General features: G+C 38.0%; 1 protein-coding gene across 4 annotated transcripts in view; it reads left to right on the top strand.

Annotated features, from left to right (window-relative positions):
* The window catches only part of FUT8 (fucosyltransferase 8), a 251,441-nt gene that overhangs the window by 142,736 nt on the left and 91,818 nt on the right, over nt 1-16,887 (top strand). For 3 of the 4 annotated variants that reach the window (XM_066275887.1, XM_066275886.1, XM_066275888.1), the window contains 2 exons: nt 14,477-14,592; nt 14,711-14,873. In XM_066275887.1, the coding sequence (XP_066131984.1) occupies nt 14,477-14,592; nt 14,711-14,873 (279 nt within the window). Of the gene's footprint in view, nt 1-9,470; nt 9,582-14,476; nt 14,593-14,710; nt 14,874-16,887 lie in introns of all 4 variants that reach the window. The other variant, XM_066275889.1, reaches the window with a different exon arrangement.

The raw sequence follows: 16,887 nt of genomic DNA, 5'->3' as shown, positions 1-16,887 counted from the left end.
ATTTTTTAATTTGTAAGAAGAGATTTCCAACAATATTTTATTTATCAGGTCTACTTGGTACATAAACTCTGATAAAAATTCAGTAACCTGCTGTTAATTCAGTGCCCAAAAGATATTCTCACTATAGATTCTTGCCCTTTTGAGTATATGAAGAAAATTAGCGCCTGACCTGTGGTGGTGCAGTGGATAAAGCGTCGACCTGGAAATGCTGAGGTTGCTGGTTCGAAACCCTGGGCTTGCCTGGTCAAGGCACATATGGGAGTTGATGCTTCCAGCTCCTCCCCCCCTTCTCTCTCTCTCTCTCTCTCTCTCTCTCTGTCCCTCTCCTCTCTAAAATGAATAAATAAAAAAAAATAAAATTAGCTATTACTATTGATAAATGTTATTGGAATATAGAAATTTCTCCCAAAACCAATAGATGTTAAAAAGTAGTATAACTTGAGATCAAGCCACTATTGGATGCCTTTTTTTTTTTTTTTTTTTTTTTTTTTAAGTGAGAGGAAAGGAGATACTGAGACAGATTCCCACATGCATCCTGACTGGATCCACCCAGCAACCCCTGTCTAGGACTATTGCTCAAGTCAACCAAGCTATTTTTAGTGCTCAAGGCTGATGCACTCAGACCAATCAAGCCATCCTCAGGGCCCAGCCAACACTCAAACCAGTGGGAGGGGTAGAAGGAGAGGGGAGAGAAGCAGATGGTTGCTTCTCCTGTGTGCCCTGCCTGGGAATTGAACCCAGGACATCCATACACTGAGCCGGCACTCTATCCACTGGACAAACTGGCCAGGGCCTGGGCATTTATTTTAAACAATAAAACCTAGAATAACATGTCTAAATTTCCCACAACAAACCTGTACCTTAGGCATTTTCTTCTGTTGAAGCTATTCATGTCTCAATACAAAGCACAAGTCTAAAAAGTGTGTCAATTGGATTTTTGAATAAGTAATTGGATTTTTTATTTACTCATTTTTTAATTACACAAATGCTTTATTTTCACTTCTGACTGATCTTTAGCTGGCTGCATGACAGAGTTTTGTTATTCCCTCACTGCTTTTGCTACCTCATTCTTTTTCCCCTTAGCTCTGATATATACCATATTTCCCCATGTATAAGATGCACCTTAATTTTGGGGCCTGAAATTTGAAAAAAAGACAACAAAGTGCGAAAAAGCAGGAAATGCAAGTAAAAAACTGTCTACAACCACTGTATAAGATGCACCCAGTTTTTAAACCCCGAATTTTTCAGAAAAGGGTGTGTCTTATACATGGGGTGAATACGGTAGTCAATTGTTTATTAGTTCCTTTTGAATATACATATATGAAATAGTTACTGTGTGACAGCAAATGTATCAGGTGCTAGATATAAAATAGTATTCTGGGCCCTGGCTGGTTGGCTCAGCAGTAGAGCGTTGGCCTGGCGTGTGGAAGTCCTGGCTTTGATTCCCGGCCAGGGCACACAGGAGGAGCACCCATCTGCTTCTCCACCCTTCCCCCTCTCCTTTCTTTCTCTTTCTCTTTCTCTTTCTCTCTCTCTCTCTCTCTCTCTCTCTCTCTCTTCCCCTCCCACAGCCAAGGTTCCATTGGAGCACAGTTGGCCTGGGCGCTGAGAATGGCTCCATGGCCTCCGCCACAGGCGCTAGAATGGCTCCGATTGCAACGTCCCACCAGGGGGTGGATCCCAGTTGGGCGCATGTGGAAGTCTGTCTGTCTGACTCCCCCTGCCCTACCCTTCTCACTTTGGAAAAATACAAAAATAAAAAAATAAAAAGATAAAATAGTATTCTAACAGATTTGACTGTAGTACAGAAGAGAGACATAAGCACTCACAGTAAATTAAGTGGTTGTAGAAACTAAATCACTATCAGTAGAGGATGGGTTAAATAGGTTATGTTTCCATGAAATGTATTTTATAACTATGTATATTATATTTAACTATATATATAACATGTAAAATATATATTTACACACATATGTGTAAAATATTTCTAGAAAAATACATAAGATATTGTCATCAGTGAGTGCCTCTATTGAGGGTACATGGGGACTGGATTTGTTATTCGTTATATACAATCTTGTATCTGAAAATTAAAAAAGAAACCTCATTTCATGTATTGTATCTTCATTGTAACTAAGTAAATAAGACTTGAAGAAAACTAACAGTACATTGAACAAGCAAATAAGCAATTATACTTTTGTCCCCCCCAAAAAAATCTAAAGGTAAAAACCTTGAATTATTAAAACAGTTACTATTGCCTCACCAGGTGTGGCACAGTGGATAGAGTATTGGACTGGGACTCGGAGGACCCAGCTTCAAAACCCTGAAGTTGCTGACTTGAACACGGGCTCATCTGGCTTGAGTGTGGGGCCGCTGGCTTAAGCATGGATCACAGATATGACCCCATGGTCTCTGGCTTGAGCCCAAGGTTGTTGGTTTGAGCAAGGGGTCCTTCGCTTTCCTGTAGGCACCCCCTTCCCAGTCAAGGCACATACGAGAAAGCAATCAATGAACAACTAAGGTGGTGCAATGAAGAATTGATGCTTCTCATTTCTCTCCCTTCCTGTCTGTCCCTATCTGTCCCTCTCTGTGACTCTCTCTGTGTCTCTGTCAAAACAAACAAATAAACGAACAAAAACAACAACATAAAACAAAAAAAATAGTCACTGTTATCCTCATTTGTAAGTTTTGTCCACAAAGCCTTTTTTTTTTTTACTAGGGGTGTTGTCATATCTGAAGTAAGCAGGGACAGCTCTCAGTCAAGATTATTCTATTCTATTTTTGGCTGCTGAATGATGAAAGGATGATCTAGTTCGGTGGGCCCCAACCTTTTTTGGGCCATGGACCGGTTTAATGTCAGAAAATATTTTCACAGACCGGCCTTTAGGGTGGGATGGATAAATGCACAAAATAAAATTATACAATCAGCGTAAAAACTGTGATATTTTTAAATATAATTGTCGAACTTACGAGACAAGCGTCAAGAGTGAGTCTTAGATGGATGTAACAGAGGGAATCTGGTCATTTTTAAAAAATAAAACATTGTTCAGACTTAAATATAAATAAAACGGAAATAATGTAAGTTATTTATTCTTTCTCTGTGGACCAGTACCAAATGGCCCACAGACCGGTACTGGTCCGCGGCCCTGGGGTTGGAGACCACTGGTCTAGTTTATACTTTTCACTTGTCAAAATAACATGGTCACAGATTTCCTTGGTGAATTGAGCCCAAGACCTATTTAATGTTGATATCACAGTATGTTAGAACTGAATTTGGATACAGATTATCCCATGAGATTATTCCAGTAAAACTTAAATTGTTGGCCCTGGCTGGTTGGCTCAATGGTAGAGCGTCGGCCTGGTGTGCAGAAGTCCCGGGTTCGATTCCCGGCCAGGGCACACAGGAGAAGCTCCCATCTGCTTCTCCACCCCTCCCCCTCTCCTTCCTCTCTGTCTCTCTCTTCCCCTCCCACAGTGAGGCTCCATTGGAGCAAAAGATGGCCCGGGCACTGGGGATGGCTCCTTGGACTCTGCCCCAGGCCCTGGAGTGGCTCTGGTCGCAACAGAGCAACCCCCCAGAGGGGCAGAGAATCGCCCCCTGGTGGGCAGAGCGTCGCCCCCTGGTGGGCGTGCCGGGTAGATCCTGGTCGGGCGCATGCGGGAGTCTGACTGTTTCTCCCCGTTTCCAGCTTCAGAAAAATACCAAAAAAAAACAAACAAAAAAACACCTTAAATTGTTGCTTAATCATTTTACTTCATTTTGAGTTTGATTTTGAATTTTTGCACATTAGGTAAAAAAGGAATAAGATAGCCACAAGAAGCAGTTTCTTTGAATAAAATGTTATTTTCTCTCAATAGGCTGACTCTTTCATCGATCTAATTTGACAGACTCTTGGCAAAGCTTGACATCTGAATAAATGTAATTACATTTTGTGTTTTTGCTGGGATTATTTTAGTCCCATGAGTGGTCATTAAAATTCTAACTGAAAAAAAACACTTGTAAGTTGTTAAGTATAATTTCCATTTTAGCCAGTTTATATTTATAAATAGTCCAAATTTATGTTACTTGTAGCAGTTTATTGACAGGATGCCACTATTATAGATTATGTTCATAGTTTTCTTTTTTTAATGTATAAATTATTATTTTTTAAATTTTTATTTATTGATTTTAGCAAGAGAGGAAGAGAGTGAGAGAGAGGGAAAGACAGACAGAAACATTGAGCTACTCTTATATGTGCCCTGACCAGGGATTGAACCAGCAATCTCTGTACTTTGGGACCATATTCTAACCAGCTGAGCTATTTGGTCAGGGCGATTGTTTTCTTTCTTTCTTTCTTTCTTTCTTTCTTTCTTTCTTTCTTTCTTTCTTTTCTTTCTTTTCTTTCTTTTCTTTCTCTTCTTTTTTCAAAGTAAAAGGAAAGGAGATAGAGAGACAGACTCCCACATGCGCCCTGACTGGGATCCACCTGGCAACCCCTGTCTGGGGCCAATTCTTGAATCAGTTGAGCTCTGTCCATCTGAGGCCATGCTCACAACTGAGTTATTTTTAGTGCCTGAGGCGGAGGCTCTACAGAGCCATCCTCAGTGCCCTGGCTGATGCATTCAAACCAATCAAGCCATGGCTGCAGGAGGAGAAGAGAGAGAGAGAGAGAGAGAGACAGAGAGAGAGAAGAGGGAGGGAGAGGGGGTGGAGAAGCAGATGGTCACTTCTCCTGTGTGCCCTGACTGAGAGTCGAGCCTGGGACATTCACATATAATTGTTTATAGTAGTTCCTTATGATTTTTTTTAAATTTCTCAGTATCCTTTATAATGTCTTCTCTTTCATCTACAATTTTGTTGTTTTGTGTTTTCTCCTTTTTTCCCTTGTTGAGTCTAGCCAAAGGCTTGTGAGTGTTTTTTATCTTTTCAAAAAAACCAACTCTTAATTTCATTGAGGTTTTCTATTGTTTTCCTTTTTATTTCTGCTCTGATCTTTCTGATTTATTTCCTTCTAAGTTAGGGTTAGTTTTTTCTTTTTTCTGTTTCTTTAAGGTTTAAATTCAGGTTGAGGTGTCTCTTTTCTTAATGTAGATTTCTATCATTATTAACTTCCCTCTAGGGTTTGCTTTTCTGCATTGTGTATGTTTTGATATGTTTATCTACTTTTTTTTATTTAAAATTGAAGAACTTAAAAAAATTTTTTTTTCTTTGATCCATTTTCATTCAGGAACATGTTTAATTTCCACATATTTGTGAATTTTCCAGTTCTCCTATTATTGATTTCTAGTTTTATACCATTTTGTCAGAAGACATACTTGGCATGATTTCAGTCTTTTAAATTTGCTTAGCTATTTTTTTTCTGACCAATATATGATCTGTCCTGGTGAATGTTGCATATGTTTTTGAAAAGAATGTATATTCTGCTGCTGTTGGATGGAATGTTCTGTATAGTCATGTTCCATGTAACATTTCAGTCAGCAGCAGGCTGCATGTACAATGACGGTCCCATAAAATTTTAATGGAGCTGAAAAATTCCTATCACTTAGTGATGTCATAACCATCCTAACATCATAGAGCAGCACATTGTTCACATGCTTGTGGTGATGCAGATATAAACAAACTTACTGCACTGCCAGTTGTATAAAAATATAGCACATACAGTTATCTATATAGTACATGGTACATAATAAATATAATAAATGACTATGTTACTGATTTATGTATTTTACTAGACTCTATTTTTATTGTTATTTTAGAGTGTACTTTTCCCACTTATTAAAGGAGCAAAGTTTTCTGTAAAACAGTATGCTGAGTTATGCTGAGAACATCCTCATACTTTTCCCATTTACTGTGTCTCTTGATTGTATCACTTTCTTTTGGCTTGCTTTAATCTCATGTTTTCATACAGTAACACATTGTACAGGCTTGTCCAGTAGGAACAATAGGCTATACCATATAGCCTAGAAGTGTAGTAGGCTTTACCATTCAGGTTTGTGTAAGTACATTCAATGATTGTTTGCACAACGTTGAAATTTCCTAACAACACTGTTCTCAGAACATGTCCTCATCATTGAGTGGTATATAGCTGTATATGTCTAGGAGGTTCATTTAGTCTAAATATAGGTCAAGTCCAATGTTTTCCTAGTGGTTTTTCTGCTTGGATGATCAATCTGTTCTTGAAAGGGGTCCCACAGTAGTAGTGAAATCCACTGCAGTTACTGTATTGCTATCTATTTCTTCTTTCAGATTTGGTAGTATTTGCGTAATATATTTAGCTTAATACTGTATTTACATAGTATATTTAGGTTCTCTGATGTTTGGTGCATATATACTTATAAATGTTATATGTTCTTGAAGAATTGACCCTTTTCTATAATTCTGTAATGAACTTCTTTGCTTCTTGTTACAATTTTTGATAAAGTCTATTTTGTCTGAAATAAGTGTAGCTACCTCTGTTCTACGGTGTGTCCGTAAAGTCATGGTGCACTTTTGACCGGTCACAGGAAAGCAACAAAAGATGATAGAAATGTGAAATCTGTACCAAATAAAAGGAAAACTCTCCCAGTTTCATACTTATTCAATGCAGTTTGATGTGGGCTCACGCACAGATTTTTTAGGGCTCCTTAGGTAGCTATCCCGTATAGCCTCTACAGACTCGTCACTGAATGATGGCCTACCAGAACGGAGTTTCTCCACCAAACTGCCGGTTTCCTTCAACTGCTTATCCCACTGAGAATCTTATTCCTATGTGGTGGTGCTTTGTTATAAACGTGCCGATGTTTACGTTACACTTTGGTCACAGATTTGAATTTAGCAAGCCACAGAACACACTGAACTTTCCTCTGTACCATCTACATCTTGACTGGCATGGCCATGGGCTGCTCCGCTGTATACATGGTGTTACGTCATCATCTGTGCATGCACACATGCTGCCACATCATCCTACAGAAACTGGGAGGGTTTTCCTTTTATTTGGTGCAGATTTCACATTTCTATTGTCTTTTGTTGCTTTCCTGTGACCGGTCAAAAGTGCACCATGACTTTACGGACACACTGTATTTTGGTTACCATTTTCATGGACTCTTTTTTCATCCCTTCATTGTGAACCTAAGTATAACCTTAAAGCATACACTTGAGGCCACATTGCAATCAAGTGGAACATCAGGCTGTGTTCTTTGGTTAGAAGGGACTGTAGGCTATGCCTTAAAGTTGGGCAGGGCTACTGGCTGGGCTCTGCAAGTGAGGCTGCTTGCTGGCAGTGCACTCCACTCTTTGACAGTGTCTCTTGCTGGATTTCCTGTTCAGGCAGGGCTACCAGCTCTACCCCTTGCTGGATGGGGCTGGAGGTTGTGTTTCACAATTGGCTGAGTGCTTTCTGGGCTCACTGGTCAGGTGGGACCACAGGTTACACATTAAGATTAGGTAGGGTGGTTGGCTGGGTGCTCTGCCTGGGTGAATCAACAGATAATACTCAGCAATTGGATGGCACATAGACTGTGCTATGCTATTGGATAGGGCCATAGGCTGGGCTCGCCTGCCAGTCAGTACCTTAAGTGGAGCTTTGAGGCTGCCCAGAGTCACCATTTATGCTCTCTGGTCACGAAGAGTCAGTGGTCATGATCAACAGTTGGGTGAACCTGCTGGCTTGGCTCTCTGCCTAAGAGGGACTGTGGGATGGGCTCCAGAGCTGGCCACAGTCTCTAGGTGGGCAACCTGGTGAGCAGGACTGGAGGCTATGCTCCATAGTGCTGTTGGCTTGGCTTCCTGCCTGAAGGAGGCTCTGTGACTACCTTAAGTTCCTGACTAGGTTTCCTATCAGATTGGGTTGAGGATTATGCTTGTCTGTTGGGTGGATCTGTTGCCTTGCATTCTTGTTCTAACAGGCCAAGGATGTGCTCTGTGACTGCTTAGTATCTTTGGCCAGGATTCTCTATTGAGTGGAGTTGGAGGCTATGCTCAGCAATAGGGTATGGCCAGTAACCTGCCCCTACTTAATGGGCTGTAGGATGTGCTGCGTGGTTTCCCTGCATTTTAGGGCAGCCCTTCTCCTCAAGTGGGGCCTAGAGGCTATGCTCAGTAATAGAGTTGAGTAGGCCCTGCTGACTTGCTTCCCTGTATAGACTGGGCTCTAGAATGAGCTCCTCTACCAAGGCAGCCCTCTAGTTGGTGACCCAAACTAGGCAGATCTGATAATCAAACTTTTTATAGAGTTGGGGCCAATGACTCAGCTATGCAAATGATCAGAACCACTGATTGACATCTCCCCTCAGGCCCCACTACTGGCAGGAACACAGTCTATGAAGGTCTGTGCACCTGTAAGCCGTTCGCCTCTTTTCTGTCTTCTGTTGACTTATTTTCCCAGTAATTCCTGAGCCTCCCAGGAAGCATCCAGAATGCTAGGGAAGCTTGATGTCCACTTTATGCTCTCCTTTTCCCACTGGAGAAACTAGTCCAAGGGGTTCCATTCCATGCAGCGCTGTGCTGACCTGGGGGAGGAGCAATGTAGACACAGTAAAACTGCTCCTCTTACCCTTCCTAATGCAATTTTTCTTTGGTTTTGTAGTCCAACAGTTGCTTTAGCCTTACCCTAGTGTTCTGGGATCTTTACAAAGGTATCTTGTCTATGGATAGTTAATAGTTGCCTTTCTCCTTAGAGGGAATCACCTATTTTGCCATCTATCAGACATCTGTTTCCTGATTCTAGTTTTGTTAAGCCATTGTTTTGTACATTGTGTCTAGGTTTTCATTTGTTTCAGGCATAATGGTAAGTCTGATCTTTGTTATTGCATCTTGGCCAGAAGATGTCATATATATATACACTTTTTTTTTTGCATAATGAGTGTGATATTTTAACAAATTAATTCCTTAAATATTCAGATAAAGAGACTATTCTTACAGATTAACTCTTTTCTAATTGGGGTTCTAATTGAATACTATTTTTTGCATTTGCTTCTTCATTATTTTATTTTATTTTCTACAGGGACAGAGAGAGAATCAGAGAGAGGGATAGACAGGGACAGACAGACAGGAACGGAGAGAGATGAGAAGCATCAATCATCAGTTTTTCGTTGCGACACCTTAGTTGTTCATTGATTGCTTTCTCATATGTGCCTTGACCGCGAGCCTTCAGCAGACTGAGTGACCCCTTGCTCAAGCCTGCCACCTTGGGTCCAAGCTGGTGAGCTTTTGCTCAAACCAGATGAACACGCGGTCAAGCTGGCGACCTCGGGGTCTCGAACCTGGGTCCTCTGCATCCCAGTCCTACACTCTATCCACTGAGCCACCACCTGGTCAGGCTTCATTATTATTATTTTTTTTAATCTACAGTTTATCCACAGTTGGATTAGATTATTGTATAAAATAATGTAATATAAGTCACTAATACATTCATGTTTTATGATTGTATTTAGTACTTAATGGAAGTCTGCTGAAAAGATCTTATGCTATTTTTCATGCTTGTTTCCCCCTAATGTTATTCTACCAATGCATGAAGAAATGAGATAAAGAGGATCTATCCTTCTCAAGCTATTCCAAAAACTTCAAGAGGAGGGAAGATTTCCAAGCTCATTTTATGAGGCATGCATTATCCTAATTCCAACACCAGGTAAAGATACTACAAAGAAAGAAAACTATAGGCCAGTATCCCTAATGAATGTAGATGCTAAAATTCTCAACAAAATATTAGCAAACTGGATCCAGCCAATACATTAAAAAGATCAGACTTCATGATCAAGTAGGATTTATTCTGGGGAAGCAAGGCTGGTACAATATTCCCAAATCAATAAATGTGATTCATCACATAAACAAAATGAAGGATAAAAATCACATGATCATTTCAAAAGATGTGGAAAAAGCATTTGATAAAACCCAGCACCCATTTATGATCAGAACTCTCAGCAAAATGGTAATACAGGGAATATACCTTAACATAATAAAGGCCAGATATAACAAACTGACAGCCAACATCAAACTCAATGAGTAAAAATTAAAAGCAATCTCTTTAAGATCATGAACGAGACTGGGGTATCCCCTTTCACCCCTCTTATTCTACGTAGAACTGGAAGTCTGAGCCACAGCAATCAGACAAGAAGAAGACATAAAAGACTTCTAAATTGGAAGAGGAGTAAACTATCATTATTTACTGATGACATAATGCTGTACATAGAAAACCCTAAAGACTCAGCCAAAAAACTACTAGACCTGATAAATGAATTTGGCAAAATAGCAGAATATACAATTAATATTCAGAAATCAGTGGCATTTGTATGCAACAGTGAACTGTCAGAAAGAGAAATTAAGGGAACATTCCCCTTCACTATTGCAACAACAACAAAAACGGTACCTCGGAATAAATTTAACTAAGGAGGTAAAAGACTTGTACTCGGAAAATTATAAGACATGAAAAGAAAAAGAATTCGAGGAAGATACAAACAAGTGGAAGCATGCACCGTGTTCATGGATAGGAAGATTTAACATCATTAAAATGTCCATGCTACCCAAAGCAATCTATAGATTTGATTCAGTTCCTATTAAAATACCAATGGCATACTACGCAGATCTAGATTCCAAAAATTTATCTGGAACCAAAAAGGAACCCAAATAGCCTCAGCAATCTTGAAAATGAAGAACAAAGTGGTAGGTATCACACCTCCTGATATCAAGCTGTACTACAAGGCCACTGTAATCAAAATAGCCTGGTATTGGCTTAAGATCAGGTGTTTAGATCAATGGAACAGAACAGAGAACCCAGAAATAAACCTATCCCTTTATCGTCAATTAATATTTGACAAAGGGGGCAGGACTATACAATGAAATAAAAATGGTCTCTTTAATAAATGGTGTTAGGAAAATTGGACAAGTATATGCAAAAAAGTGAAACTAGATGACTAACTTATACCATTCACAAAAACAAAATGGATAAAAAACTTAAATGTAAGTTATGAAACCATAAAAATCTTTGAAGAAAACATAGGCAGTAGACTCTGATATCTCTCTTAGCAGTATTTTTGCCAATATATCTTCACGGGCAAGTGAAATAAAGTACAAAATAAACAAATGGGATTATTTCAAACTAAAAAGTTTTTGCACAGCAAAAGACACCATTAAGAAAACAAAAAACAACCCACTCAGTGGGAGGACATACTCATTGATATGTCTGATAAGGGATTAATAACCAAAATTTATAAAGAATTTCTAAAACTCAACAATAGGAAGGTAAACTATCCAATTAATAAATAGGCACAGGACCTGAAAGACACTTCTCCACAAAAGGAAGGGACATACAGATGGCCAATAGGCATATAAAAAATGCTCAACCTCACTAATCATCAGAGAAATGCAAATTAAAATCACAGTGAGATACCACCTCACACCTGCCAGAATGGCACTCATTAACAAATCAACAAAGAAGTGCTGATGAGGGTGTGAAGAACACAGAACCCTCATGCACTGATGGTGGGAATGCAGATTATTGCAGCCACTGTGGAAAACAATATGTCGTTTCCACAAAAAATTAAAAATGGAACTGCCTTATGACCCAGCTATTCCACTTTTAGGAATAGATTCTAAGAATAACAAATCACTAATTCAAAAGAAGATATGCACCCCCATGTTCATTGCCCCATTGTTTACAATAGCCAAGGTCTGGAAACAGCCCAAGTGTCTGTCAGTGGATAAGAGGATAAAAAAGCTGTGGTACATTTACACAGTGGAACACTACATGGCCGTGAAAAAGAGGAAAACCTTCCTTTTGCAATGGCATGGATGGCCCTGGAGATTATTATGCTAAGTGAAATAAGCCAGGCAGAGAAACAAATATGTGCTCTCCTTATATATGGAATCTAATGAACACAATAAACTGAGAAACAAAATAGAAACAGAGGCAAAGTCACAAGAAACAGATGGACAGCTGTCAGAGGAAAAGGGGAAGAAAGGATGGGATCAAAGAAGGTCAAGGGATTAGCCAAATTATATATACATAACACAGATACAGAAAATAGGGTAGCAATAGCCAGAGGGAAAGAGGGGGTAGAGGTCGGGGAAGAGGAGGCAAAAGGAGTGAATGGAGAAAGAGACTTTGCATGGGACATAGGGGGCATGATGTGGTGTGTAGAGGGTGTTATACTGAGTGGGACTTGAAATCATGTCAATGCAATAAATTAAAAATAAAAATTTTTAATTAAAAATAAATGAGATAGAGGAGAACCTAGATATAGACATATCTTTCTACCAGCTGAAATTCTGTATCACTGAAGTGTATTCTGGAAAAGGACATCCTTGTCCTGTGGCATATTGCTGCCAAAATAAATTTCAAGAGGTAGTAGTTTTATTCTGTTTTCAAATGATTTCTTAGAAAGCAGTCATCTAATTTAGAAAGAGATTAAGAGCCAAGTTTTAAAAACTATATGCAAGAAAATGCCTTATTTATGAATGTATACACACGTGTGCTTATAAATTGGGTAATTGGGCACCTAACAACTCTATTCATTTTATCATTATTCATTGTGTGTATAAAAATGAAGGCTTTTAAATTCAAGTTCTGTGGCTTGAAACATTCATAATTGGGGCATGGTTATTTTTTATGTTTTTTTAAAAAAATAATTTTTTAAAGATTTTATTTATTGATTTTAGAGAGGAGGGAAAGAGAGAGGAAGGAAGGGAGGGAGGGAGGAAGAAAAAGAAAGAAGGAAAAAAGAGAAAGAAGGGAAGGAAGGAAGGAAGGGAGAGAGGGACAAAGTGAAGAAGGGAAGAAAGGAAGGGAGGGAAGGAGGGAGGGAGGGAGGGGAGTGAGAAGCATCAGCACATAGTAGTTGCTTCTCTTAAGTGCCTTGATCTTGCCTAGGCAAGCTTGTATTTCAAACCTGCATTCCTGGTCAACGCTTAATCCACTGCACCACCATAGGTCAGGCTCTGTTCAATGTTAATACATACAATTTCATGGAAAGATTATAGAATACTTTATTTACTCTGGTGTAACTATAGCAAGAGCTGCTTTACTTAACATGTATTCTGAAATGGTATAGGTAATTAATAGTTAATCTGGCTTCATCTGTTACATAAAACATGTTAGGAAAGGTATTTAAAAATCTGTATTTGTCTTCCATCAGTGGACTAAGTTGACATCTGAATTGAAATTCTGCCAAATATAACTTAAAAATTAAGTTTCTTTAAAATTATTGTGATGATTAAAATACGTATCCCAGACATTTTGAGATTATAGCTCATCGCTAAAATGATTGACCCCAGATTCAGTAGTCCTGATAAAGTTTATTGACAGACACTATGCTAAATTCTGTTTTAAACATTATATATGTATATTAGTTTCCTATTGCTGCTGTGACAGATACCACAGGCACTGTAGCTTTAAACAATAGAAATTTATTCCCTTACCGTTTGGGAGGGCAGAAGTTTGAAATGAGTTTCACTGGGGCAAAATCAACCTGTTAAGCAGGGCCACATTCCCTAGGGAAACTCTAGGGGAGAATATGTTTCCTTGCATTTGTTGTTCATGACCCCTCTCTCTTTTTTCAAAGCCAATATTCACATAAGCTGCTTCTTTGTAGTAAAATCTTCCTCTGCCTCTCTCTTATAAGAATACCTGTGATTACAATTTTGGGTGACCTAAATAATGCAAGGCTGTCTTCCCACCTGAAGATCTTTAACTTTATCACACGTTTATAGCTTCTTTAGTCATATAAGGAAGCATTTACAGGTTCCAGGATTAGGATGTAGAAATCTTTTATGGCCAAAATGAAGTACAGAATATTGCCAAAAGTCACATAAAAACAAAACATGTTAGAAACCAGTACATTTGGGAGAAAAGTTTTACAGATAGATTGACAATATAAGCAAGAGATTATAGAGTTCCTCTGCTATGTTCTAATATTTTGTATTGTTGACTGATTTTTTTGTTTCTGATACAAACCAACAAAATTAATCTTCATTTTTTTCCTGATATTCTTCGTCTTCTACTCTTGTCTTACCCTATAAAAGTAATGCTTAATGATATAAGGTCACAAGTTCATGAATTAGAGCACAGATTTACATAGCCTGATACTATGATTAATTTAGAAATAATTTATATTAGATATTTGATCATAGACACATGTTCAGATATGTGCTTTCTTATTTCCTTTAAATCTTTTCATCACCTTCTCCTTTGTTATTCTGAACACTAATGAAGGATTGACTATTTTACCACTGATGGCCAAGTTTTTCTAAGCCAATGTGATGAGAGAGTTCTAAAGATTCCTTAATTTCTAGATTATAGATCTCTGAACTAGATTATTTTTTTCTGTTTTTGTTCAGTATCATTCCAGTGTTTATGTTTCATCATAAACATTTGGAGAGAAAATTTCATTTGGTACCTCTAATACAGTATATGGTTCAGGGGCTTCTAAAGTTACTAATAAATATGTTTTAGCATGTAACTTTAGTAAGCACATATTTTGTTGCATAATTTATAAGCTAAATGTTTACATTTTCTCCCCTGAACTACAGAATACCAGAAGGCCCCAATGATCAGGGGCCAGCTTCCGGAAGGATTCGTGCTTTAGAAGAGCAGCTTATGAAGGCCAAAGAACAAATTGAAAATTATAAGAAACAAACTAGAAATGGTAGGTGATTATACAGTATTTTTTCCCCTTTAATATATTGATATTAGCATAAATAATTGAAATATTTTTTTTCATCAAAATATTGGAAATGCTGATACTGTTTATTCATTTACTGCAGGTCTGGGGAAGAATCATGAAATCCTAAGGAGGAGGATTGAAAACGGAGCTAAAGAGCTCTGGTTTTTTCTACAAAGTGAATTGAAGAAATTAAAGAATTTAGAAGGAAATGAACTCCAAAGACATGCAGATGAATTTCTGTCAGATTTGGGGCATCATGAAAGGTACTCTTTTTACATTTCATTTGGGTTTTAGTAGAGATTATAATCTAAGAGTGGGAAACTGGAATTTTTGGTAATTTTTCTGCTGAATGATAAATGACGTCTATCATAATTAGGAGCAGGAGACTACCTGAGATATCAAAGGACAATAATTGCCAAATGTAGTTCATCAACTAAAAATTTATTACTGGAAAATATTATTTAAGATATATTTATATAAATCTTTATACCCTAAGTAAACTCTGATGGTATCTTCCTATAAATTTTCATCATATATGTTGATATTTGAAATGGAGTCTGCAGTTTTATATTACAATATATTGGAAGGCATACTGAGGCTGGCAATTAAGTTTCTCATTCAAACATTAAAACTTTAAATAGCCTCTCTTTAAGGTTTCTAATTAGAGATGAACAAGTTTTTGGTAAAGAGGAGCATTCTGTTCTTTGCTCTTCCATTTATTTGCTAGAAAGATGAACCTGAAACATGCCTAATTAAATGTTTCTTCTGTTTGCACATTTTTAAAAGTACATACTATGTTACCTAGAAAAGAAAACATTTTGGTGCTTATGGGTTCATGCAGATCAAAATGTATCTCAGAATCATTATAAATACAGTGAAAACTGTCCTTAGCCCTATTATATTTATGTCTGTATTCCCAGTAGGATTGTGATGGCAATTAATGTCACATTAGCGAACAATAAATGAAAAATTGTATTAACAAAACCTACTACTGTGAAGAGGAAAAGAATTACCCCATGACAGGGTTTATATATATTAACATCATCAGCAATATTGTAGTGATTTTGAAATATTGCTCTGCTTTTTTAAGTGAAATTACAAATAAAATCTATCAGTTTATTGGAATGATTTGAATATTAATGAATCTATAGAAATAAGTATAAATTTCTAGGGGCATTGAGTTATTGCACCACCCATTTGACAGAACCTTTGAAATTTTTAGCCTAGTTTGCATTAAGCAGTAGTTAGACCATTAGACAAAATGATGACTAATTCTGCCCTTAACACTTCTCTACCTTAAAGCTGATTCTAGGTACTATGTCTATGTCTATTAATTGGAGCTGTGTGCTTGTGTGCTTTATTTATTGCAGATTTATAGGAAAATCCAAATCTGAAGAGAATTTGAGTTGGGTAGACTATGGCATTTAAAGGAGAATTTTTATTTATTCATTCATTTTTAGAGAGGAGAGAGAGAGAGAAGGGGGGAGGAGCAGGAAGCATCAACTCCTTATGTGCCTTGATCAGGCAAGCCCAGGGTTTCGAACCGGCGACCTCAGCATTTCCAGGTCGATGCTTTATCCACTGCGCCACCACAGGTCAGGCCTAAAGGAGAATTTTGACTATTGACTTCTGATGGAGATTTTAAAGTTTGAGTGATTTAATTAAATTACTTGAAAATTTGCCTGACTGGTGGTGGCAGTCTAGAACACTGAGGACTCAAGTTTGAGGCCCTGAGGTTGCCAGTTTGAGCACAGGGTCACAGGCTTGAGCGTGAGATCATCAACATGAACCCATGGTCACTTGCTTGAGCCCAAGGTCTCTGGCTTGAGCAAGGGGTCACTGGCTCTGCTGCAGACAGACACTGGCTCTGCTGGTCAAGACACATATAAGAAGCAATCAATGAAAAACTAAAAAAAAACACATCTGCAACTACAAGTTGATATTTCTCATCTCTCTCCCTGCCTGCCTGCCTGTCTGTCTTTCTATCTCTCTCACTAAAAAAGAAATTACTTGAGAATTTAATTTTTATGTCTTTTTAAAATCAGAATAATTATTTAAAGAATTATTTTGTGCATATAGTTTGTTACTATATGTAGAAGCACTATACAAATGAACAAATAAAAAAAGACCATGAATAGTTTATGTAAATCAAGGTTAATTTTTTAGTAAGCTGAATTATGATTCCTGACACTACCTTTTCATATATGTTAAATAATGTTTCACAAAAATGGAAAAGTATACAAGGTACAAAGGTCAAGCTGTCTTGTGCAGAAATTA

The sequence above is a fragment of the Saccopteryx bilineata genome, chromosome 4, assembly GCF_036850765.1.
Source record: "Saccopteryx bilineata isolate mSacBil1 chromosome 4, mSacBil1_pri_phased_curated, whole genome shotgun sequence".
NCBI lineage: Eukaryota > Metazoa > Chordata > Mammalia > Chiroptera > Emballonuridae > Saccopteryx > Saccopteryx bilineata.
The sequence above is the reverse complement of the archived record's forward strand: the minus strand, read 5'-3'. Positions and strand labels throughout refer to the sequence as shown.